Below are 24,238 nucleotides of genomic sequence, written 5' to 3' on the forward strand. Positions count from 1 at the left end.
GACAATATTCATTTTAATAACAGCCAGTCTAGATCAGACAGATAGGGGCATGTGGGATTGGAAAGATAGAGAGTCTTTAGCACTCTTAAAAATGTGTTTCTAATTTGTTGCAACAATGTGTAAAAAGGAAGGGATTTTGATCCCTAGATAATTAATGCTGTTTGCACAAGGGATAGCCAGTTAGGAAAATATTTTTTTTATTGGAAGGCTTGAGAGAGAGAAGAGCAGACATTGTCAAATTAATTTTATACCCAGACAGGGCTGTGAAAGAACTCAACAAGCCAAGGACATGAGGAAGTTCATAGGGAGTGTTTCCAAGAAACAGCTAAATGTCATCAGCATAGGGAGAGAGAGACTTTGTGGTGTGCATTGAGTACAGTGTTGGGAGACATGAACTCTGAGTTACAGATGGCAACCACCAGAGACTCAAGACTCAAGTCAAAGAGGAGAGGAGAAAGTGGATAACCCTGTCTGGCATCTTTACAAACTTGAAGAGGTCAAGATATTAATAAATCATTGAGAAAGTGAGAATGATTGTAAAGGGCAATGAATTAAGCGTTTTGATCATATTAATATAACATGTGCCATAACATATCTGATGCAAAACTTGTCAGAGAAACTTCCAAATCACATGATCAAATGCCTTTTCGTCATCTAGCAAAAGCAGAGCTCGAATCAGTGGAAGCTTAGAAGGAGCTCCAACAATGACTTGCATTGTTTGCCCCTTGACAAGAATGAATGAAGTTTGTCACATCTGGGTGAATTACTTTGGAGATTACCTGCTGAAGTTATTTTGCTAGAAACTTTTCCAACAACTTAGCAATCGAGTTTTTCACAGAAATAACGTCAACAATCAGTGGGCTGTTTGCCTTGCTTTAAAAACAAGGTGATCATGGCTGTGTTTATCTGAATTGGCCAATCCATTGGAGGAAGTAGCTGCTTTAAGCATTTTACATAGTGGGATCAACAGTTGTTTCCAAAATTCTGAAAGGAACTATGGTGGCAACCCACCTGGCCCAGTAGCCTTCCCAAATGCAAACAAAACAATCTAAAGCCCCTTTAAGTTCAGTCACAGTCATGAAAAAACTTTGAATGATGGTGGTGATGTCCAATATCAATACAGAATGCTGCAGCAATATTTACATATCCACAATTGCTGACCTGCTGCAGGTGCTTTCCATGTTCCATGACTGAAATAAGTGGAGGGCCAGTTTGTCAGATTTGTGTATACTCTTCTTCATCACATAGTAAAAGACTGAGTGTTTGCAAGTATGGCATTTTTGGTGATTATTGTCTAGTTATGTACAGAAAGAAAACAGCAATTCACATATGACCATCAACATTCAATTATGTCAATAAGTTGGAGGTGATTTTTCAAAGTTAAAACGTTATGCCAGAGGAAACCATGCCCCCTCAGTTGCCGTTGTTGCTATGGAAAAAGACAAATAAGGAACTGAAGATCACAGCCAGTCTACTTTTTAAATGTCTGAATCTCACAAAATGTGTTGTTTTTTTTTCTTCCTTCCTAAAATGAAATGGTTACACTGTTTTTTATATACACTGTGTATATATATATATATATATATATATATATATATATAATATTTGCTCCTAGAAACATTATTAAAATCGCAGAAAAAAAAAGTGAAATGCAGAGTCTGCGGTTTCGTTTTGCGGACGTCCTCACCCCCATTTACTATCGAGTTTTTCTCTCTATTGTCTTTCCTTGGTGCTTTCACTTTAGCTTCTTTCAGCTTCATGCTGCAGCCTTGTACTTTTTTCTTCTTACGACTCGTTAACTTGGGGCCACTTTGCCGGCTCTTTGAGCTTCATGCTGTAGCCTCGCACTTCCAGGCTGTCAGACAGACACACACACTTTCACACGTAGATGTTTATATATAAGATTGTGTATTTCAGAAAATCTTCGGACCTCCAAGGAGATTATAACACCCTGTCACCACACAACAAGGAGTACACTGACAGTTCTTTTTTTGATATATACAGTGCATCCGCAAAGTATTCACAGCGCATCACGTTTTCCACATTTTGTTATGTTACAGCCTTATTCCAAAATGGATTCAATTCATTTTTTCCTCAGAATTCTACATCTACATTCCCATAATGACAACGTGAAAAAAGTTTACTTGAGATTTTTGCAAATTTATTAAAAATGAATTGAATCCATTTTGGAATAAGGCTGTAAACATAACAAAATGTGGAAAAAGTGATGTGCTGTGATTTTTTTCCGGATGCACTGTATATTAATCTCAAGATTTAGATTAATACTTGATAACACTATCATTAAGTTTTATGGCTTTTGTTTTCATGCTGGGACCTGTGCCCCTTGAAACCCATTTTAAACCACAAGAACATGCATAATACTTTTTCAATTTATAAAAAATGCTTCAGTTTATAACACAGATTCTTTGAGCAAATCAAATATGCCATGATTGTGAGCACATTACTTGAACTTGAAAGATGCCAAACTTGCTCGTTAAATCAACAGGGAGTCTTTATTCAAAGAATTGGCAGTAACATGGTTTGAGTATTGTTGCACCATTATTGACTTTGTCTACAGTTGGGACAATATGTTCCTTATGACATTGCAGTGTACTATTAAAAAAAATGCAGTGCTGAGGAGCCACCCCTTTTGTCAGTCGGGGATGAATTTGAAAATCTGGTTATGCAAACTATGTCATCAGTCTCTAGTCTATAAAAAGCCTAAATAGTTTGTTTAGAAAATATATGTGTGAGATGTAAAAATAACTGTTGTCAAATCAAAAAGTATATAAAGGGAAATCAAAAAATAAAGGCAATTTGGAACAAGGTTTATGGAAAGCACAATGGATAAAAGCTGATGCAATACAACATATTCCCGATACCTAGTTTGAACACACATTGCACAGCGCTCAGATGTCAATCTAGTTGAAGCCAAGTTTAAATAAATGTCAAAGCTCCTCTGCAGGACTGCACAATTGTTGAACAACATGCTGTAGTGAGATCTCTTTGGGCAGAGGGCATAAAACCTGCTGTAATTGCTTTTACATTTTGATCTACCTACGTATCTATTTGCATAGCTGTGACATTCATTCTACAGGTAAAATTCCGTTACAACGAACTGCCAGGGACCTAAAAAATATTTAGTTGTAATGAGATTATGTATTGACACTTGTCAGAGGTGACTGGCGTGGTGACCTGGCCGGGATGCCCAGGAAGACCAGAAGAGGGCTTACGTCCTCCCCATACCACGAGGGGGCGACCAAGCTCTGTACCCGTGGTCACCGCCAGGGGGTGCCCCTGTGCCTAGAGAGCCCTGGACCTCAGCACTTCCACCACACCCAGAAGTGCTGGGAGGAAGAGGATTGGGGACACCCGGAGTGCTTCCGGGTACACAGCCGATGCTTCGGCCACACAGTGGCATGTCGGCGGAAGGTCACTGGAGGACACCTGAAGCACATCTGGGTGCGTATAAAAGGAGCCGCCTCCCTTCATGTGATGGCTGGAGTCGGGAGGAGAAAAACGAGGTCTAGAAGGAGAGGGAAAGAGGCGGCCTGAAGAAAGAGAAGGCACTGTGTCGTGGCCAGGACTTTGGGGTTGTTGTGTGCACCTTGTAAATATGGAGAGTGATAATAAACGTGTGTTGAGTGACATTAGCCTGTCCGCCTGTCTGTATCCGGGCCAGCTTCAACACACTATATTGCTTTCTTTCACTTGCGTCCAGGCGTTTGCAATCATTTCAATAGCTTCTTTCACGTTAATTTTAATCACCATTAATCTCCAGCATTTCCTTGTGATTATATACTTTCAGGGTGCGAATGATGGCCAAATCCAATGGCTAAAGCACTGTTGTGCAATTGGGTGGGAGGAATTCAATGCAAACATTATCTAAATGTGGAAGCATGTTGTAGGCAGCACAGTTATCAATCAGAAGCCAAATCATATACTTTTCTTCTTCTTGATATTGTGAGGTTTCTGAACTCTTTTGGGATCTTGGGATCCCCCTCACCCCCCACCCAATGATAACGACACACTGAAGTGTGTCCCGAAGCGCAATTGCCGCGTCTGTGGAACATTGTTTGTCCATTGCCGGGGCAGGAAGCCACAGAAGCAAATCCTAAAAGATCGGGGTCCCGCTATAAGTCCCTATCTTGCACCCTAAAACATGAGGTTGAGTCTCAGTAATTTAGCAAAACCAGCGTTATTCAGCTTGAAAGAGGAACAGCAAGATTATTTATTGTTGCGTGATCTGCCACTCTGCTATACACAGACACAGCAGTCAGGCAGGGTTGTGGCCAGGTTAGTAACCAAGTAATCATGTTCCCTGAATTTACAATGTGCCTTGCATCACCCATTGAGATCTTTTCTGTTTGCGTCAGTGAAGAGCCGTAGCAGAGCTGTGAGCCTGCTGTTGCCCCAGCAATGGATAAACAGTCTTCCACAGACACGGTGATCACACTTAGGGACGCTCTTCGGCGTGTTGTCCCATTGACGGAGGTCCCAAGAGAGTTTATAAACCTCACATTTTCTTGAATGAGTGCCGCATTAATAGGAATGTTTCTTGAACGAGCATCACTGGAACACATAAAAACTGTTTTTTCGACATCTTCAAATGCAGCAGTTCGCATACGTTTGCAACCCAAGTTTTTTCTTCTTATTTTGCTTGGTCTTTCAAGAAAGTTGACAGTGTCGATGGTGAAATTCCGAATTCACTGGCAACGTCTTTTTTCTGTTTGCCACAATTGAGAGCTGCAAAAATGTAGTTTTTTTTCATTAAATGTTTTCATATAAGCCATTTCTATAGGAGGGTGACAATGAGTTAAATTCCAATGCATGTTTTTCAAATGTTGACAAGCAATAAGCAAAAGGTATCTCTGAAAACCACAGAATACAAAAACAGCAAAAAAACAGTATGAGGAAAGTTCGAAGCAAGAAAAAAAAAATTACAATGTTTCTGTTTGGGGATTGTTGTGCACAGCTGAGCTGCGACCACAGAACTAACTGCTCTGTGGATGATTCATTTTGGGCACTTCGTTGTAATGAAAGTATCTGCTGAATGTACTTCATAGTAACGAGATTTCTATAGACTCGCATCATATGGGGAAACTGTCAGAACTATAAAAATACTTTGTTGTAATGAAAATATTGTTGTAAAGATATTTGTTGTAACGGAATTTTACTTGTATTTAGAAGAAGAGCAAATCCAAGTCAGCAAATTAAATGTTACATTTAGCTGCAATAAATGTTTCTCTAATAAACAGATTGGTTCAAAATGAAAAAATATGTCACAGGCTCATTTAAAGAACACCCCTGTAAACCAAAGGTTACCCTTTAATGGAGATATTCTAATGCAGTCATATGTAAAAGTTTGGGAACCCCACTCAGCCTGCATAATAATTGACTCTACTCTTAACAAAAAAGATAACAGTGGTATGTCTTTCATTTCCTAGGAACATCTGAGTACTGCGGTGTTTTCCAAACAAAGATTTTTAGTGAAGCAGTATTTAGTTGTATGAAATTAAATCAAACGTGAAAAACTGGCTGTGCAAAAATTTGGGTAGCCAAATTTGTATGTAACTGATCAATACTGATTACTTGCAACACCAAATTGGTTGGATTAGCTCGTTAAGCCTTGAACTTCATAGACAGGTGTGTCCAATCATGAGAAAAGGTATTTAAGGTGGTCAATTGCAAGTTGTGCTTCCCTTTGACTCTCCTCTGAAGAGCGACAGCATGGGATCCTCAAAGCAACTCTCGAAAGATCTGAAAACAAGGATTGTTCAGTCTCATGGTTTAGGGGAAGGCTACGAAAAGCTATCTTGGAGGTTTAAACTGTCAGTTTCAACTGTAAGGAGTGGAATCAGGAAATGGAAGGCTACAGGCACAGTCGCTGTTAAACCCAGATCTGGCAGGCCAAAAAAAAATACAGGAGCGGCATATGCGCAGGATTGTGAGAATGGTTACAGACAACCCACAGATCACCTCCAAACACCTGCAAAAACATCTTGCTGCAGATGGTGTATCTGTACATCGTTCTACAATTCAGTGCAATTTGCACAAAGAACATCTGTATGGCAGGGTGATGAGAAAGAAGCGCTTTCTGCACTCACGCCACAAACAGAGTCGCTTGTTGTATGCAAATGCTCATTTAGAAAAGCCAGATGCATTTTGGAACAAAGAGCTTTGGACTGATGAGATAAAAATTGAGTTATTTGGTCATAGCAAAAAGGGCTTTGCACGGCGGAAGAACACTGCATTCCAAGAAAAACACCTGCTACCTACTGTCAAATTTGGTGGAGATTCCATCATGCTGTGGGGCAGTGTGGCTAGTTCACGGACTGGGGCTCTTGTTAAAGTCGAGGGTCGGATGAATTCAACCCAGTATCAACAAATTCTTCAGGATAATGTTCAAGTATCAGTCACAAAGTTGAAGTTACGCAGGGGTTGGATATTCCAACAAGACAACGACCCAAAACACAGTTTGAAATATACAAAGGCATTCATGCACAGGAAGAAGTACAATGTTCTGGAATGGCCGTCACAGTCCCCTGACTTGAATATCATCGAAAATCTATGGGATGATTTGAAGCAGGCTGTCCATGCTCAGCAGCTATTAAATTTAACTGAACTGGAGAGATTTTGTATGGAAAAATGGTCAAAAATACCTTCACCCAGAATCCAGACACTCATCAAAGGCTATAGGAGGTGTTTAGAGGCTGTTATATTTGTAAACAAGGCTCAACTAAGTATTGATAGAATATCTCTGTTGGGGTGCCCAAATTTATGCCCCTGTCTAATTTTGTAATGATGCATATTGCATATTTTCTGTTAATCCAATAAACTTAATGTCACTGCTGAAATACTACTGTTACCATAAGGCATGTCATATATTAAAAGGACGTTGCTACTTTGAAAGCTCAGCCAATGATAAACAAAAATCCAAAGAATTAAGAGGGGTTCCCAAATATGACTGTATCCCTGGTACTTTCACAAGGTGCTGGAAAGTTTACTGTATAAGCACACCTTCAGTGGGTTGATTTTTTGTGGAAAGGGTATAGAAGAGTGAGTTTAGAATGCCTGGAGAATAAAGCCTTATTTATACTTGCCGGGTTAAGTTTGTATGCAGACATGACACAAAGCATGCACAGTGTCAGTGACTAAAATGCATTTATACTCATGGAGGCCCATTCAATCAGCACATCAATATTCTCGTAGTCAGTAGGTACCTGTCTTTGGTCAATGTTGCATACCTGACAATTTCACAGCAGAGGAAGTCAATTGCTTACATGATTGTTCAGTGAAAGATGGCTACCCTCAATGAGACTGCCAATTGAGGAGGAGCTATGTCTGTTGTTGATGGCTTTAAGAGGAAAAACAAGGGCAAGGTGGAGTGCCCATGTTTTCTTACATACTACTTTCTTTAGTCTAGTGCTATTTACAATTTCTTTCCATGAATTTTTTTTCACCTGAGCATCTTTGTGGTCTAGGAGAGGGGAATCATACAGGTGCATATCATCTCACTTTGGCCACTAGCCTCTCCTTGAAATTTGTAATTTTGGATATGCAGGGTTAAATTTACATTGCTATGTAGTCAGTAAAAACTCAATATGCGGTGAAAACCCAGTGAATCCAACCCACACAAGGGGCTTGTCTCCATATCCAACATCATTTTTTTATGTCAAGTATAAACCAGTCTTAGTTAGTGACAGTATAATGATAGTAACTTGGGGAATCACAGAGCAGTCTGGACTACAGTTTTCTTCTTTTCTATCAGATGAAATGGTGGGGGCAGCACGGTGGCGCTGCTGCCTCGCAGTTAGGAGACCCAGGTTCACTTCCCGGGTCCTCCCTGCATGGAGTTTGCATGTTCTCCCCATGTCTGCGTGGGTTTCCTCCAGGTACTCCAGTTTCCTCCCACAGTCCAAAGACATACAGGTTAGGTGCAGTGGCAGTCCTAAATTGTCCCTAGTGTGTGCTTGGTGTGTGTGTGTGTGTGTCAGCAGTGGGTTGGCACCCTGCCCGGGGTTTGTTTCTTGCGCCCTGTGTTAGCTGGGATTGGCTCCAGCAGAACCCCCTTTGACCCTGTAGTTTAGATATAACAGGTTGGATAATGAATGGATAAAATGGTGGACTGGAGAGCTTGATTGAACAATGATTAACACACTATGCTAACATAATAGCCATTGTGAAGGACATCATCAATCAAAGTGCTTACCTGCAAATTGTATAATTCTTTTATAAATGACATAGCAAGACAAAGTGCTGTAAATTATTATAATATTCACTTGCTGATTGCTGAAAAAATTAGTCATATATGGGTCTAACCAGTAACATTGGTATAGTACATGCTGAACATTAAAGCAATAGAATCCAAAAAAATCTACATCTTTGCAATTGTGCAATAACAATTTCATGATATTAAGTTTTGAAGCGTTATGACACGTAATTTTATTTTTCACCATTAGGAAAGAAATATTTCTGATTGCGTCATCATAAAACTGCAACAGATTAACCTACAAGAAAAAGTAAGCCACTAAATATCATCATAAAGATAAGAGCAAGCTCAGCAGAGGCAGAGAGAGAGCCCACCATTATGTAAGAGACACCTTCATAGTTACTAGCCTGTTTTGGTTTGTAGGTTCCTTTGCAGCAGTGGCAGAAAGAAGCTGAGCTGTATGTGATTTAGCAGCCCAAGTTTGATCTCTGCCACCTCAGAAAGGATAGCAGCTGTGAAGGAACTATCCTTCTGAGTGAATTTCCAAGGCAGACACAGGAAATTCAACTAATTGCTAAAGATGTCTTGCAATTGGGTGTAATTTAGTGGCAGCTTTATCTTCTGCCCAATCTTATCAGAAGTAACCATTCTATTCTGATGCAACCTTCCAATCGAAATTCTTAGTACATGCTCAGACGATATCCGAGGGTGGTGATTACTTAAATCTAGTAGCAGGGAACTTAAACTTTTTGCTTCTTATGCCCCAACTCCATATCATCCTCCCTTATTTTCATCATTAACTAACCAATTTATAAATTCTGATGATTATTAAATAATTTTTGGGATAGATGTAAATTCAAATATGTACTCTTTGTTTGAAAGCTGCTCCACTATACACCAGCGTACTCCACCTATTATTTTTGTAAGTCTAAATCTGGTTGACTTCTTTCAGAATTGTCTTTTTACTCTGTCATACACCACTCCAATTCAAGAATAGATTACTTTGTGTTTCACGCTCTTTCTTAATCTCTTTCAAATACTTAGGATGCTTCTCTTTCTGACCATACATGTATTTTTGCCCAAATCTGTTTCTCCCCAGCATTGTTTTGAACCGTCTGATTAACCCAGCAGCTTAACCCAGCATATAATGCTTATAAAATGTATAGTATATATATATATATATGTACTTATTTTAGACCTCTTTGCAGATATCTGATTTCAATTTGACATTAAAGAGTCTTTTTCTGTTGATAAATGTCAAAAAAGCAAAATTAAATCCACTGTGATTCAATGACACAAAATGTGACAATTTATAAGGAGGTGAATAAGTTTTATAGGCACTGAATTATCAGAAAATATTGACTGCTCTGGAAGGAGCAATTTGAGACTTCTCTGTTAGGTATGCTTCTGGACTCGCGGTATCCCAGAGACAGGAGATCACTGATCTTGAATTTTGTGGGCACTCATCCCCATGTATTTGATCATACTTGACAATATCACTATTATTGCTGTTAATGATAATTTGTTCCAAAGACGCTCCATGAAACGCAGCACAGAAACCTCATCTGATTCTGAGAATTATGTGAAAAGATTGCCACAGCTCAAGTGGTCCTTCATATAAAATAAAATGGCACATAAAACTAAAAGGTTTGCCTTTCAGTGAATTAAAAATACCATTTTAGTTTCTGAAGTTGTATTTTCTCCTTTTAGGATTTTGGGCACGCGAAGTTGGAAAGCTCATTGGATTTGAACACCCTCTCATTCCTGTGCATCATCAGTATGTTGTAACTGCTACTGTTCCTGCTGTGAAAGCTCTGAAGACTGAACTTCCTGTAATTCGAGATCTTGAGGGGTCATACTACCTCCGGCAGGAGCGTGATGGCTTGCTGTTTGGGCCATATGAAAAGCAAGAAAAAATGAAGCTACAGGAGTCTTGGGTAACAGATGGTGTTCCACCAGGTATATTGTTAGAATCTTCTACCACACTATGTCTCATCTCATCTTATGTTTAATTTGCTTGTCTTGACAAAGGACAGGACCGGATGTTCACTGGCAAACTTAAGATGGGCCTGTACATGTACCTTCTTGAGTTGGGAGACCTTGTGGGCATTGTAAGATTTCAATCCATTACATCATAGTGTGTTAGCAATGGTGTTCTTGGTGACTGTGGTCCCAACTGCCTTCAGATCATTAACAAGCTCCTCCTGTGTAGTTATGGTTTGATCCCTTACCTTTCTCATGATCATCCTCACCCCATGAGGCGAGATCTTGCATGGAGCTCCAGACCAAGAGTGATTGATGGTCATTTTATATTTCTTTCATTTTCTGAATATTTCTACCAACAGTTGTCACCTTCTCACCAAGCTTCTTGCTGATGGTCTTGTAGCCAATTCCAGCCTTGTGCAGGTCTACAGTCTTGTCCCTGATGTGCTTTGACAGCTCTTTGGTCTTGCCTATGGTGGTGGAGAGGTTAGAATGGAAGAAATTGATTATGTGGACAGATGTGCTTTATATACATAATGAGTTGAGATCAGGAATATCTAATTGATTGATTAATTGACTGATTAATGTAATCTGGCACACAGCCAATTTGTTGGAGCCAGAATTCTGGCTAGGTTGTAGGGGATCAAATACTTATTTCTCTCATTAACATGCAAATCAATTTATAACCTTTATGTGTAATGTGTTTTTTTCAGGATTTTTGATTGATTTTCTGTCTCTCCATTAAAATGAAACTACCATAAAAATTAGAGACTGTTCATTTCTTTGTAAGTGAGCAAACTTACAAATTCAGCAGGGGATCAAATACCCGTTTCCCCTGTATATTCAAGTTTAATTGGAGTTGGCTCATAGAGCAGAAAATTCTTATAGTTGGCAGTCAATGTGTTAAATCAAGAATGTACACTGGGGGACCTGAAAATTCCAAGAATTGTGAAAGAAAAACTTTATTATAAAACTTACAGCAATTCTCTTTTAGCCATCTTCAAAATGCTGTCTTTGAGATGCAACACAGTTGCCTCAACTTTTCACCTATTGCTGTACACATTTCCTTTACTCATTTTGTATTACGATGTCTAAAGACTCCTGTTCTTTTTTTGGATTTCTTCTGCAGTAGCAAATTTTCTTTCCTTCACTCTCAATTTTAATTTTGGGAGACAATAAAATTCACAAGAAGTGAGATCTGACAGATATCGAGGACAAAGCAACAACCACACTGTTTTTGGTCAAAGATGTTTCGACTGACAAACAGGTGTATCCAAGTGAGTTATCATGGTACAAAATCCAGTTCTGGGTGCGCGACTTCTCTAGATGTTTTATCCTGATGCTAACCCATTGACGCCTCAGTACATGTACAGTGGACCCTTGACTTACGAACTCAATTCGTTTGCGAGAGCTGGTTGTAAGTCAAGACTATTTTTCCCATAAGAAATAATGGAAATACCCATAATGCGCTCTGAACCTCCCACAGCAACACTTACTTAAACTTTTCATAATAAAAAAGGTTGTATAATGTGCATAATTTACCAAAACACCAATAATTTTTCTAATGTACTAACCAAAAAGTCATAAAAAGTGCCTAGCCTACCAGAAACAACAATTTCATACTGTACTCACCATTTTAATTTGACATCTTTGGGCTGCAGGAAGGGAGGAGAAGGAGAATGAAATGGAAGGTGGTTATTGTTTAGAAGGAGCTCCTTATGCAAATCTTTTCTTTGTAAAATTGTCGAGATGGTGGATTTCGACATGCTGTACATATTAGCGAGATCGGTCACACGAACACCACTCTCATATTTCCGCACAATTTCCTTCTTCGTTTCGATTGTGATCGCTGTTTCTCAAGTTAATAATGACAGTAGTCGAGCACTCAGTTCAAAGCTGGTCGTGTTGTGAACTGCTGTAATAATACACTCCAAAGCAAGCCGGTACTGACTCAGCCTGATGACATCATCATGTGCTGCGCCAGCCCGCTAGCTAACATCCCTTAACAATCGCTTTCTTTACCTTCGTTACCTTCTCTTCCTTCCTTAGCAATTATGCGTCTTGCTTGCCATGGTCTTAGTGAATTATATATATAGATAAATCACTGCACTGACCGAAATTACATCCACAAACACATGTATCTGGGCTCCGACTGACGCTTATGAATGCTCTCGGCTGTTTGCTTACAATTGCACAAGCGGATACACGTGACCGCATTCGGGTCGTAACACAAGATGTTGGTCGTAAATCAAGTTGTTTGCATGTCAGGCCGGTCGTATATCAAGGGTTGACTGTAATGTCGCTAATTAGCAATCTGTTCATGGAGAAAAATCAAAAAACATGATCATCATTGTCTCTTGAAAATCTGCCATGGAGACATAGAGAAAAAAATCACGTAAGTCCTATGCATGATTGTAGAATAAACACCAGAAATACACAATCAACCAACTTAGCATGATATCACTTGGCAGATTGATTAACCAGAGTATAGGCATATGATACCTGGTGACATGTTCAGTAACTACACCTACTACCATGCTAGTAACTGATTCTGGAAGTTTTTGGGCACCTCCTCAATAATTAAGGATATTAATTTTAAATAATGTCCTTTTACTGTTTATTGTAGGCTTTGGAAAAGAGCTTTTTGAATCAGATTTGGATAGAATTATGGAACATGTGGAAGCTGCCATGGACATGGTGCCGGCACTAAAGGATGCTGACATCATAAATATAGTGTCAGGCCCAATCACTTATACTCCAGATCTCCTGCCAATGGTTGGGCCGCACCAAGGTGTCAGGAACTATTGGGTGGCTGTAGGCTTTGGGTGAGTTAAAATTTAAAATGTTGTTTTCCAACCTGATAAGATTATTTGTTGTATATAAACCAGAATACCATGAACTAATGGATGCATTCTTTAAAAGATGATCTTCAAAAGCAGTCTAAGTAATAAAAGACATTAATAAAGCTGTTTGATAATTTCTGTGTATTCATTTGGATTTGTCCTGTAGGAATCTTGGAAAAACAGCAAATGGGGTATAGCAAGGTTTCTTAAACTATGGGTTTGGGTCACAGGTTGTCACCGTTGTGTCGCGGATTACTGTTTAATTTACCGTAATGGTAATTGGTCACGGATGATCTGTGAAGTGGGTTTCCACAGGTTGATTAAGCAATCGACATTACTCCGACAATTGTCTTCAATTTATAATGATCGTCCACGATTCTGCAAGGGCTGACTTTCCTCACCTAGGATGATTGTCCAGGGATTCAACAAGGAATGGGTCATAAAGACACTAAAACGGGAAAGATTGTGTTGCACCAAAAAAGGTTTAAGAAACCCTTGTATAGAGGGCATGATTTTGATGCAGTCCAGTCATGTATTATCAGTTCTTTCCTATCTTTTCATCAGTGTAATATATTTTTAATTGCCATTGCTTGCAGAAATGATTTATTGCCAGTCCATGTGTAATATAAAGGGCAGTTTACCTTTAGCTAATCTATATTTAAACCAGTGCTTCTTACTCTTGATCCTAAGAGGCCATTATATCTATATGCTTTAGTGCAATCCACCTCTTTATCATAAAAAAGTTATTTATTATTGAACTCTTTGCTTAAACAGACTTCTGGCATTGATCTTTCTGCACTGAAACAAAGCTAACCTGAAGTAACCAGCTGAGGGTTGATTGGTGGTGCAGTGGCTACGCTGTTGCCTCACAGCAAGGGTTCAACTTCTCTCTCTCTCTCTGTCCATATTGGTTTCCTCTCAAAGTCCAAAGACATGCATGTTAGGTGGATTGCTAGATGGGATGCTAAATTGGCCTCTGAGTGGTGTGAGTGTGCATCACCCTGTGACGGACCGGCCTTGTCCAGAGATGTTTCCACTTTACACCCGGTGCTGGCTGGGATAGGGTTTAGCTTCACTACAATCCTGCTAGCCTACTAATAGAAAAAGATGTGATTGTTTAACAGTGTATTAATCATTTAAAACATACAATGCTGGCCTACATTTTGATGTAAATGTTAAGTGGGAAAATAAGGAGTGTAATTACCCTGTGCTTATGTTCTTTGGGGCAGATGTGGCAAATGTGAACTGTACGCCATTTTTAGTGGTAGTTCCCAGTAAGACAATTCATAGAAGACAATGCTTCCTGAATTTATCATGTTGTGTTAAAATTTTGACCTCTGACTTAAAAATGAAAAAAATAATAACCATTTCAACAAGGAATAACATTTGTATAGGAGTACTATGTTCAGAATGGTTCAATATATGCTTAATGTATTTTCATTTTCACAAATAAAAAAATTGGAGGTAATCTTTAATTGCTTTATTTATGGATTGCATGCTAAGAACTCATCTGAGGTCATTGTGAATTGTTCTGCATTGTTTTTGAGTGTGTTATTGTTATTTTTTATTGTTACCTAATTTTACTTTATTTTTGTGCTGTTATCGCAAAATTTTTCTATGGGCACCACCATTTTGTGAATTTATTGTGTGGACACCCCCATATTGGTTTTTCTAACAAATCAGTGTTGCTGGTCTCAGGCCGTGTAATGTCATCACCCTTCTTTGGTAAAATATGGCACTGTACGTAGTTGCTTGTCCAAACTTTGAATCAAAAAATCTAAATAGTGAAAGAACTAACATTTGTGAATGAAAGGCTAACCAGTTAATTTAGGATTTGAGTTTTATTTGATTTTTGATTATGAATTTCAGTTTAGGAAGTGTGGTGTAGTGGTTAAGGCTTTGGATCCCTAAGACTGTGGGTTCAAATCCTGCTACTGACACTGCTTGACCATGAGCAAGTCACTTGACCTGCCTGTACTCCAACTGGAGAACAAAAGAAATGAAACCAGTTGTATCATAAATGTTGTAAGTCGTCTTTGATAAAGGTGTCTGCCAAATAAGTAAATGAAAATGTACATTTTGGTTTTGGCATTTGTTTTTTAGTCTGCTAGCGGAGGGAAGTCAAGATAGAGGCAAATTGATAAAATGGACAAATGAAACCTGTTCACAACTTTTTACTGCTGTTCCTAATCTCTATTGTTTCAAGATATGGCATTATTCATGCTGGAGGCATGGGAAAATTCTTAAGTGATTGGATTATGAATGGAGAACCTTCCTATGACTTGATAGAAGTCGACCCCAATCGCTATGGCAAGTGGACTACAACCAAATATACTGCTGCTAAAGCAAGAGAGTCATACGGGTTTAACAATATAGGTAAGTAAATTGTTTGAACAGTACTTGTACAGGTGCAACCCTGTAATCTTGCAGATTTTTGAGTATTACAGATCAGCATTTGTACAAAATAAAGTTGTGTGGCATATACATACAGATGTCTAATCTGGAAATTTCTTTCAAAGCCTCTGGAATCACCACAGATGTTACATTTTTATTTGGGTGTAGTGAGAAGTCAAGCAACATGACACCTTTTATTGGCTAACTAAAAAGATTATAATATGCAAGTTTTCGAGGCAACTTAGGACGCTTCTTCAAGCAAAATATACAAAATTTCTTCTTTGTAAGCTGCCTTTAATTGATATAAATGTGAAGTGGCCTAGCTGGTATGTGGTTACCAGGAGCCAAAGTCACATACACAACCTTACACAAAACAGAGAGAAAGCCAGAGAATATTCCAATTACTGGAGAGCGAGAAACACTACGTATGAATCACGCCTGGAAAGGCCAACAGACAGAGGCACCACTGGTGAATGCAGTGTTATCCCAGGAAGCTGAAGGGCAGGTGGTCCAGCATATGCAAGGACTTAAACAGTGAGTGATGCCATTGAAGGGTAAGTAACAGTTCTCAGGATGTTCTAGGCCAGCACATATCCGCTAATTGAGGAAACTGGTGCCAGGCAAGCGCATGAAAGACTCATGGGAAGTTTGTACCCTTCTGACTTAATGCAAGGGGAAAGTTTAGGGAGTTCCAGCCTTTTTTCTATATATTACATTTAAGATTGCCCCTAACTTGAAAGTGTTTTTAAGGCTTGGTTGAATGTGACCATATCAGTAGGTTTAAAGTGGCTTTGAGCCGGAGGCAGTATTGGAGGAATCTGAGGGGATTTAAGATGAAGAAGACTCAACTAGCGGGAAATAAAAGCTAATTATGAAAGAGAGATACAGAAGGCTTCATGGTAATTTTAAAGTTTTCAAAAGGACAAGCCTGCCTAGAAGGCAGACAAAAAGATAAACAGCCTTGATTTTATATAGAACTCTTCTATATTGTATTTAACACCTTTATTACGTTGGTGTTAAGTGTTTGAAAGTAATTTATCTCAGATATATTTTATCATTATGTGAGAATTTCATTGTCTTTGAAAGGCAGAAGGAAAACACTTTGGGGTTGAAACAGTTTTCTGTATTTAAGTTTCAGAAGATCAGCACAATGTACAATATGGTACATACAGATTACTTAGTCAAATAGATTTTCATTTATATATATATACACTGTATATATTTATTACTATTTATGTTTTATTGTTTATGTTTTTTCTTTTATTCTATTATTGTAAAGCACTTTGGCCGCAGCATTATTATGTTGTTTTAAATGTGCTATATAAATAAATTGACATTGACATTTATTTTACATGCATTTTGAGATTACTTAATATGGAAATTAACAACCCGCAAACAACAATAGAACCGAATTTATTATTTTCCTTCAAACTTGAAACAAAACTCCACATTCCCACCACTCTATATGTTTGTCCAAGAAATACAAATAACAAGGCTTTGATATTTTAATTACAACCAGTTAACAAAGAAGCACAAATGAAAGGAATGGATTCATGGACAATGTACTCCACCTAGTGCAAGGAACTGAGTACTGCAGATTTGAGTTATAACATTCTTGAATTAGCTGTTTTACACCTGAGGGCACTTCAGAGCAGAACTCGATCCCAAATGTCCAGTGAGAGCTCAGAAGGACCTGAAAAGGTTATCTCCCTCTCGATCAGGTGTAGTGTCTAAAGTACTTACCCACTTCTGAAACCATTGTTTCCCTTCTCACTGCCATGATCCTCCTTTCACCACCTCTGGCCTGTTGTCCTCATTTCTGGCAGGTGAGCTGTTGTCTGTAGTCTGCAACAAACTTTAAGCTCCCACAAGCTGAGGTCAGAAGCTGGGATCTGAAATGCTCAATGAATTTCTGAGGTTGTGTGTTCAGTCCTCTCCTTTTTATATCCCGGCATCTCTGCAGTCCTAATCTGCAACCTATACTATAAGGGACAGACACTAATGAAAAAGTCTATTTAGTGAAGTAAGTTGCAGGGGCCTAAGCATAAGCCCACAAGCCATCTGTTTGCTTGCATGTCTACGACTACGTGGGGTTGCTGGTTTTACACATCTCCTTCTGGTGGGTTATTCTCTAAGCTGTAATCCTTATGTTTCAGTCAGGGTTCATGTATAGTCAGTAAGTCAGTCATTGTCCAACCCGCTGTATCCCAACACAGGGTCACGGGGGTCTGCTGGAGCCAATCCCAGCCAGCACAGGGCGCAAGGCAGGAACAAACAAACCCCGGTTTATGTATATTTTCTGTTTTATTGTTAAGTAATTTTTGAATTATTATTTTTCATGATTCATTTTTACATGTCATTTCTGTTAAGTTTGCTTATTTTTTTTATTTGTGTACTGTGTCTTGTGACTGCTGGTGCGATTTCCCTCTGCCTTTAAAACTGAGGTTGGTGAGAGGGATACATAAATGGATTGTTCAGAATTGTTTGGAAGTTACTGTGAGCATCATTTTCTTATGATTATTTTTTTTGTGAATTATTGCTTGGATCCTTCAGCAGTTGGCTATGGAAATCACAAACTGAAGTCCAGTTTTTATTCTATGTGTAATATGCAGGGTTTCATCATCATTACATTTTTAGCTGGCTATTTTTATATCATAAGTTAAAAAATGTATCTGGTTTTATGAATTTTATATTAAGTTTAAATTTATAAAAGAAGTACAAGTTGTTCAGGTGTTTGGATTTTTCATGCTTATTTCCATGTGTCAGTTGATCAAAGTGAATAGCAGTTTCGAAATATTGCAATCATCATTATACTGTATCCAAAAAAATACATTATCTGTCTTTTACAAAAACATCAAATAAGGAGCGATGGAGGAGAGGATAATATTGAAGCTATTGTAACAAACGGAACAACGTAAATCATTGAACAAACAAGAGGAGATTATTCAGTCCCTAAGGCATGTTTGTTAGGTTAAGTTATCCCAAAATCTCATCTAAGTTATTTTTATCTTAACCATTAACAGGTTAGTGCAGCAAGGAAGTAAAAAACAAAGATACAATGCTGTTTTTAGACTCACTACAAGACTTTAGGAAGCAGAACTTGCAATCTGCTACAATAAAAACACACAATTCATTTTGGACCCACAGTGACATGTAACCCTGACAGTTCTTCATTGATTTTTTTTTCTTTTTTGATAGTTGGATATCCCAAAGAAGAGCGTTTTGCTGGAAGGCCCACAACAAGAGTGAGTGGGATATATGAAATGCTGAAGTCTAGTGCATCTATGGGATTCCATGCAGGGTGGGAGCAGCCGCACTGGTTTTACAAACCTGGAGATGAAACAGGCTACCAGTAAGTGCTTATCTTGTATGTGTTTGTGTGTTCTCTGAGGATTGAAGTGTTTGCTTTTGATAGGTGTGGAAAGATCAGCATTGAACCAGACAGACAACGACTCACAATGTCCTTAAAGCACATACTTTAATTTTCTGTTTCTTTTGTACACACAGCACACAGTACACCAGCCACCAACAATACTCACAGTCCTTTCTTTGACTCTTTTTTCTTTCTCTTCTGCCGCCTCCACTCCTCCAGTCGCAAGCTCCGTCCTCTGCCATCCCGAGTGGAGTGAGGCGGCCCCTTTTATGGCACACCTGGATGTGCTACAGGTGCTCCCTGATGATCTTCTTGCAGCACTTCCTGGGAAGATATTGCCCCTCTCTCAGTCCTTCCCTTCTCCAGGCACCCTGGTGGGGCAAGGTCCCTGATTGTCTGCCACATAGGATGTGTATTTCTTTACTGCCTTAAAGCATATATAAATAAAGCAATATCAGCATATTTTCAAAGTATCAACATATTTGTATGACAATTTTTATATTACTTACATACTTATCAGTTCTCATAACTGCCATATCAGAATATACATTACCCCATGTAGTTTGTAGTCATCGCTGAGAAAAATGTAATCTCGTGCTTTCATGGAGAATGGAGATAACAAGCCACCAGACAGAAAGCTGGACAACAGAAAACAATACAAAATTGTCCAATCTCATGTTACTTATCTTATACCAGTAACAGCACACTGCACGTCACACTTGACTTGAGCATTCATAGTTTTCATCCTTTTTCTCTGTACGTTTAGCATTCGTTTATTCAGAGGTTGATGCGCTTGCTGCTTCTTGAGCAGCTCTCCTTTTTTACTCTAGTCACCCACTTCTCCTCTTCTTTCGCGTTAAAACTGATTAAGTCAGTTTTTGTGTTGCAATTAATTAGTACGTTTTCTTTAATTTTTCCCTTAAGCTGGCACTTAAGTCTTCAATCTGCCTCAAGAATGATTTAAGATATGAAGAGGTAGGGGAAGTGACGGTGATGGTGGTAGGGATGAGAATGGCGCCGGTACACATACGCCACATGGCCGCCATGCTGGCTGCTGCCGAGGGTTGATTCTACAATAAAATAAAAATAAAATGAGGAATAACCTTGGAGGTCAATCGTCACCCCAAAAGCGGATAGTAGACGTCGCATAGTACATTTGTACCAAATTTCAGGTCAATAGTTCAAACGGTTTGTAACCTACAGGTGATTTAAAACCCTGGACAGACAAACGAACGGTAGCGTATTACATATAAAGATATAAACGTCTACGCGTGAAAGTGTGTGTCTGTCTATCCAGCTCGGAAGTGCAAGGTGGCCTGGAAGTGCGAGGCTACAGCATGAAGGTCAAAGAACCAGCAAGGCGACCCCAAGTTAAACAAAAGAAAGAAGTATGTGACTATAGCATGAAGCTGATAGAAAGTGACTGTGTCGCCAAAGTGAAACCACCGCCGAAAAACAAACTAGCCGCTAATACACAGCCGAGGCGAGCACATCAGCAAAACAAGACCTCACAGGAGAGAGAAGCTCACTTAGCCGCTGATAGGTAAGGGAGGCGAGCATGTACGCAAAACTAAACCGCCAACTCTGTATTTCAATTTTTTTCCTGACGATTTCAATAGTTTCTAGGAGGCTTTTTACAGCACAGGCTTACACAGCTAGTGTCACATAATCGACATGTCAAGTCATCCAGTTGTATGCTCACAACAGGCAGAACACATGCATTTTTTCTAAAATATTGTAAAATAAATACTTCCTGAATATCAGAGCAGTGGGGCGGCACGGTGGCGCAGTGGGTAGCACTGCTGCCTCGCAGTTAGGAGACCTGGGTTCGCTTCCTGGGTCCTCCCTGCGTGGAGTTTGCATGTTCTTCCCGTGTCTGTGTGGGTTTCCTCCGGATACTCCAGTTTCCTCCCACAGTCCAAAGACATGCAGGTTAGGTGCATTGGTGATTCTAAATTGTCCCTACTCTTGGTGGGTGTGTGTGTGTGTGCGCCCTTTGGTGGGCTGGCTCCCTGCCCAGGGTTTGTTTCCTGCCTCCTGTTGGCTGGGATTGGCTCCAGCAGTGACCCTGTAATTAGGATATAGCGGGTTGGATAATGGATGGATGGATATCAGAGCAGTGCACATAGACGATACATGCTCATGTGGAAATTAACTTCTGAAATGAAGACAGGACTCCTAAAAATGAATGAGGGAAAGCCCACAAAAAAAGTAAAAACCAAAAACAAAAGGAAAAGTCAAAAGCCAAAAAGAGTAATACCAAAATGATCAAAAGGCCAACACAAACTCATAGTAGGAAAATACACAAGGAAACTCAAAAAAGAATAGCCAGGAAATAAGCAATTCAGTTTGCATATACTGTATAGGAGAAGTCAGATCACACAATTATAAGGACAGTGACCAGGACAAAATTATAAATAAGTCAAGAAGGTGAACAATGAATATGCAAAGAGAGGAGGAAAAGGGCAAAAGTCACAAAAAATGAAAAATAACAAACCAGATACAGTTCTGACACTTGAAATGAACATATGATTTATTTGGGTCTAGGATTGACCTTATTTTACAAACAATTGTATCATTTTTTATGTTGGTGGCATTGTGGAGCAGTGGTGTGTGTAGCTGCCTTATAGCATGGTGTATGAGGGTCCTCCATCCCTCCCTCACCACATACCAGATACATAAGGGACAAGTTAACTGCCAGCTCTCATTAGACCCACTATGGTTGTATACATGAATGTGGCCTGTCCAAGAAAGGTTTCTGGTTTTAGTTTAATACTGCCAGGATACCCTTGATGGTTTGCCACAATGAATTATACTAGACAAGAAAAACCAATGGACAGAAGAATGAAGAATCACATATTATACTAGCTGATGAATTGTAAAATAATCCAAATGTGTTTAGTTGCTTAGCATCCATCTCATAATGATCAGATGGCCCTGAACCCCTTTGGAAGAAATGTGCTGCAGCAGTCGTGAAATGGGGTGTACAAAAGAACTGAAGAGACAGAAAGTGTTGGTCCATTTAAATATGCAGGTCTGATCAATGGTGCTCTGTTCTCTTACTTCACTTAAAATAGAGCATAACAATGTAATAAAAGGAAGTATTTTTATTTTGCTCCCCATGGGCTCACCACCTATGGGAGGGGCCAAGGAGGTTGGGTGCAATGTGAGTTGGGTGGTGGCCGAAGGCGGGGACCTTGGCGGTCTGATCCTCGGCTACAGAAACTGGCTCTTGGGACGTGGAATGTCACCTCTCCTGAAGGGGAAGGAGCCTGAGCTAGTGCTTGCGAGGTCGAGAGGTTCGGCTAGATATAGCCGGACTCACCTCGACGCACAACTTGGACTCTGGAACCAATCTCCTTGAGAGTGGCTGGACTCTCTACCACTCTGGAGTTGCCCCGGTGAGAGGCGCCGAGCAGGTGTGGGCATACTTATTGCCCCGACTCGGAGCCTGTGCATTGGGGTTTACCCGGTGGGCGAGAGGGTGGCCTCCCTCCGCCGGGTGGGGAAGGGTCCTGACTGTTGTTTGTGCGTATCGCCCGAACAGCAGTTTGGAGTATCCACCCTGTTTGGAGTCTCTGGAGGGGTTGCTAGAGGGCATACCTTCTGGGGATTCCCTCGTTTTGCTGGGAGACTTCAATGCTCACGTGGGCAATGACAGTGAGACCTGGAAGGCGTGATTGGGAGGAATGGCCCCGATCTGAACCCGGCGGTGTTTTGTTATTGGACTTCTGTGCTCGTCACGGATTGTCCATAACGAACACCATGTTCAAGCATAAGGGTGTTCATATGTGCACTTGGCACCAGGACACCCTAGGCCTCAGGTCGATGATTGACTTTGTGGTCGTGTCGTCGGACTTGCGGCCATATGTCTTGGACACTTTCGGGTGAAGAGAGGGGCGGAGCTGTCAACTGATCACCACCTGGTGGTGAGTTGGCTTCGATGGTGGGGAAGATGCGGTCAGACCTGGTAGGCCCAAGCGTGTTGTGAGGGTCTGCTGGGAGCGGCTGGCAGAGTCCCCTGTCAGAAGTAGCTTCAACTCCCACCTCCGGCAGAACTTCAACCCGTCCCGAGGGAGGTGGGGACATTGAGTCGAATGGGCCATGTTCCGTGCCTCTATTGTTGAGGCGGCTGACGGAGCTGTGGCCGCAAGGTGGTGGTGCCTGTCGTGGCGGCAATCCCGAACCCGTTGGTGGACACCGGCGGTGAGGGATGCCGTCAAGCTGAAGAAGGAGTCCTATAGGACTTTTTGTCCTGTGGGTCTCTGGAGGCAGCTGATAGGTACCGGCAGGCCAAGCGAACGCTGCTTCGTTGTTGCTGAGGCAAAACTTCGGGCATGGGAGGAGTTTGGAGGCCATGGAGAGCGACTTTCGGACGGCTTCGAGGAGATTCTGGTCCACCGTCCGGCGTCTCAGGAGGGAAGCAGTGCAGTGTCAACACCGTATATAGTGGGGATGTTGCGCTTCTGACCTCACGGGCGTTAGGGTCGGTGGGAGGAGTACTTGAAGACCTCCTCAATCCCACTAACATGCCTTCCAATGAGGAAGCAGAGCCTGGGGACTCTGAGGTGGGCTCTCCCATCTCTGGGACTGAAGTCACCGAGGTGGTCAAAAACTCCTTGGTGGCTGGGCCCGGGGTGGATGAGATCGCCCGGAGTTCCTCTCTGGATGTTGTAGGACTGTCTTGGTTGACACGTCTCTGCAACATCGCATGGACATCGGGACAGTGCCTCTGGATTGGCAGACGGGGTGGTGGTCCCCTCTTTAAAAGGGGACGGAGGGTGTGTTCCAACTATAGAGGGATCACACTCCTCAGCCTCCCTGGAAAAGTCTATTCGGGGTTCTGGAGAGGAGGGTCCGTGGATAGTGAACCTCGGATTCAGGAGGAACAGTGTGGTTTTAGTCCTGGTCGGAACAGTGGACCAGCTCTTCACCCTTAGCAGAGTCCTGGAGGGTGCATGGGAGTTTGCCCGACCGGTCTACATGTGTTTTGTGGACTTGGAAAAGGCATTCGACCGTGTCCCTCGGGAATCCTGTGGGGGTGCTCGGGAGTATGGGGTACGGACCCCTGATAAGAGCTGTTCGGTCTCTGTACAACCGGTGTCAGAGCTTGGTCCGCATTGCGGCAGTAAGTCGAGCCCGTTTCCAGTGAGAGTTGGACTCCGCCAGGGCTGCCCTTTGTCACCGATTCTGTTCATAACTTTTATGGACAGAATTTCTAGGCGCAACCAGGGTGTTGAAGGGGTCGGTTTGGTGGACTCAGGATTGGGTCACTGCTTTTGCAGATGATGTTGTCCTGTTTGCTTCATCAGGCCGTGATCTTCAGCTCTCTCTGGATCGGTTCGCAGCTGAGTGTGAAGCGGCTGGGGTGAGAATCAGCACCTCCAAATCCGAGAGCATGGTCCTCAGCCGGAAAAGGGTGGAGTGCCCTCT

General features: G+C 40.9%; 1 protein-coding gene across 2 annotated transcripts in view; it reads left to right on the top strand.

Moving 5' to 3' along the window:
• The window catches only part of dmgdh (dimethylglycine dehydrogenase), a 108,878-nt gene that overhangs the window by 53,711 nt on the left and 30,929 nt on the right, over positions 1-24,238 (top strand). For both annotated transcript variants that reach the window (XM_039758383.1, XM_039758382.1), the window contains exons 6-9: positions 9,923-10,171; positions 12,822-13,020; positions 15,245-15,414; positions 18,631-18,784. In XM_039758383.1, coding sequence (XP_039614317.1) covers positions 9,923-10,171; positions 12,822-13,020; positions 15,245-15,414; positions 18,631-18,784 — 772 coding nt within the window. The remainder of the gene's footprint in view (positions 1-9,922; positions 10,172-12,821; positions 13,021-15,244; positions 15,415-18,630; positions 18,785-24,238) is intronic.

Source organism: Polypterus senegalus, chromosome 7, assembly GCF_016835505.1.
Source record: "Polypterus senegalus isolate Bchr_013 chromosome 7, ASM1683550v1, whole genome shotgun sequence".
NCBI classification, from domain to species: domain Eukaryota; kingdom Metazoa; phylum Chordata; class Cladistia; order Polypteriformes; family Polypteridae; genus Polypterus; species Polypterus senegalus.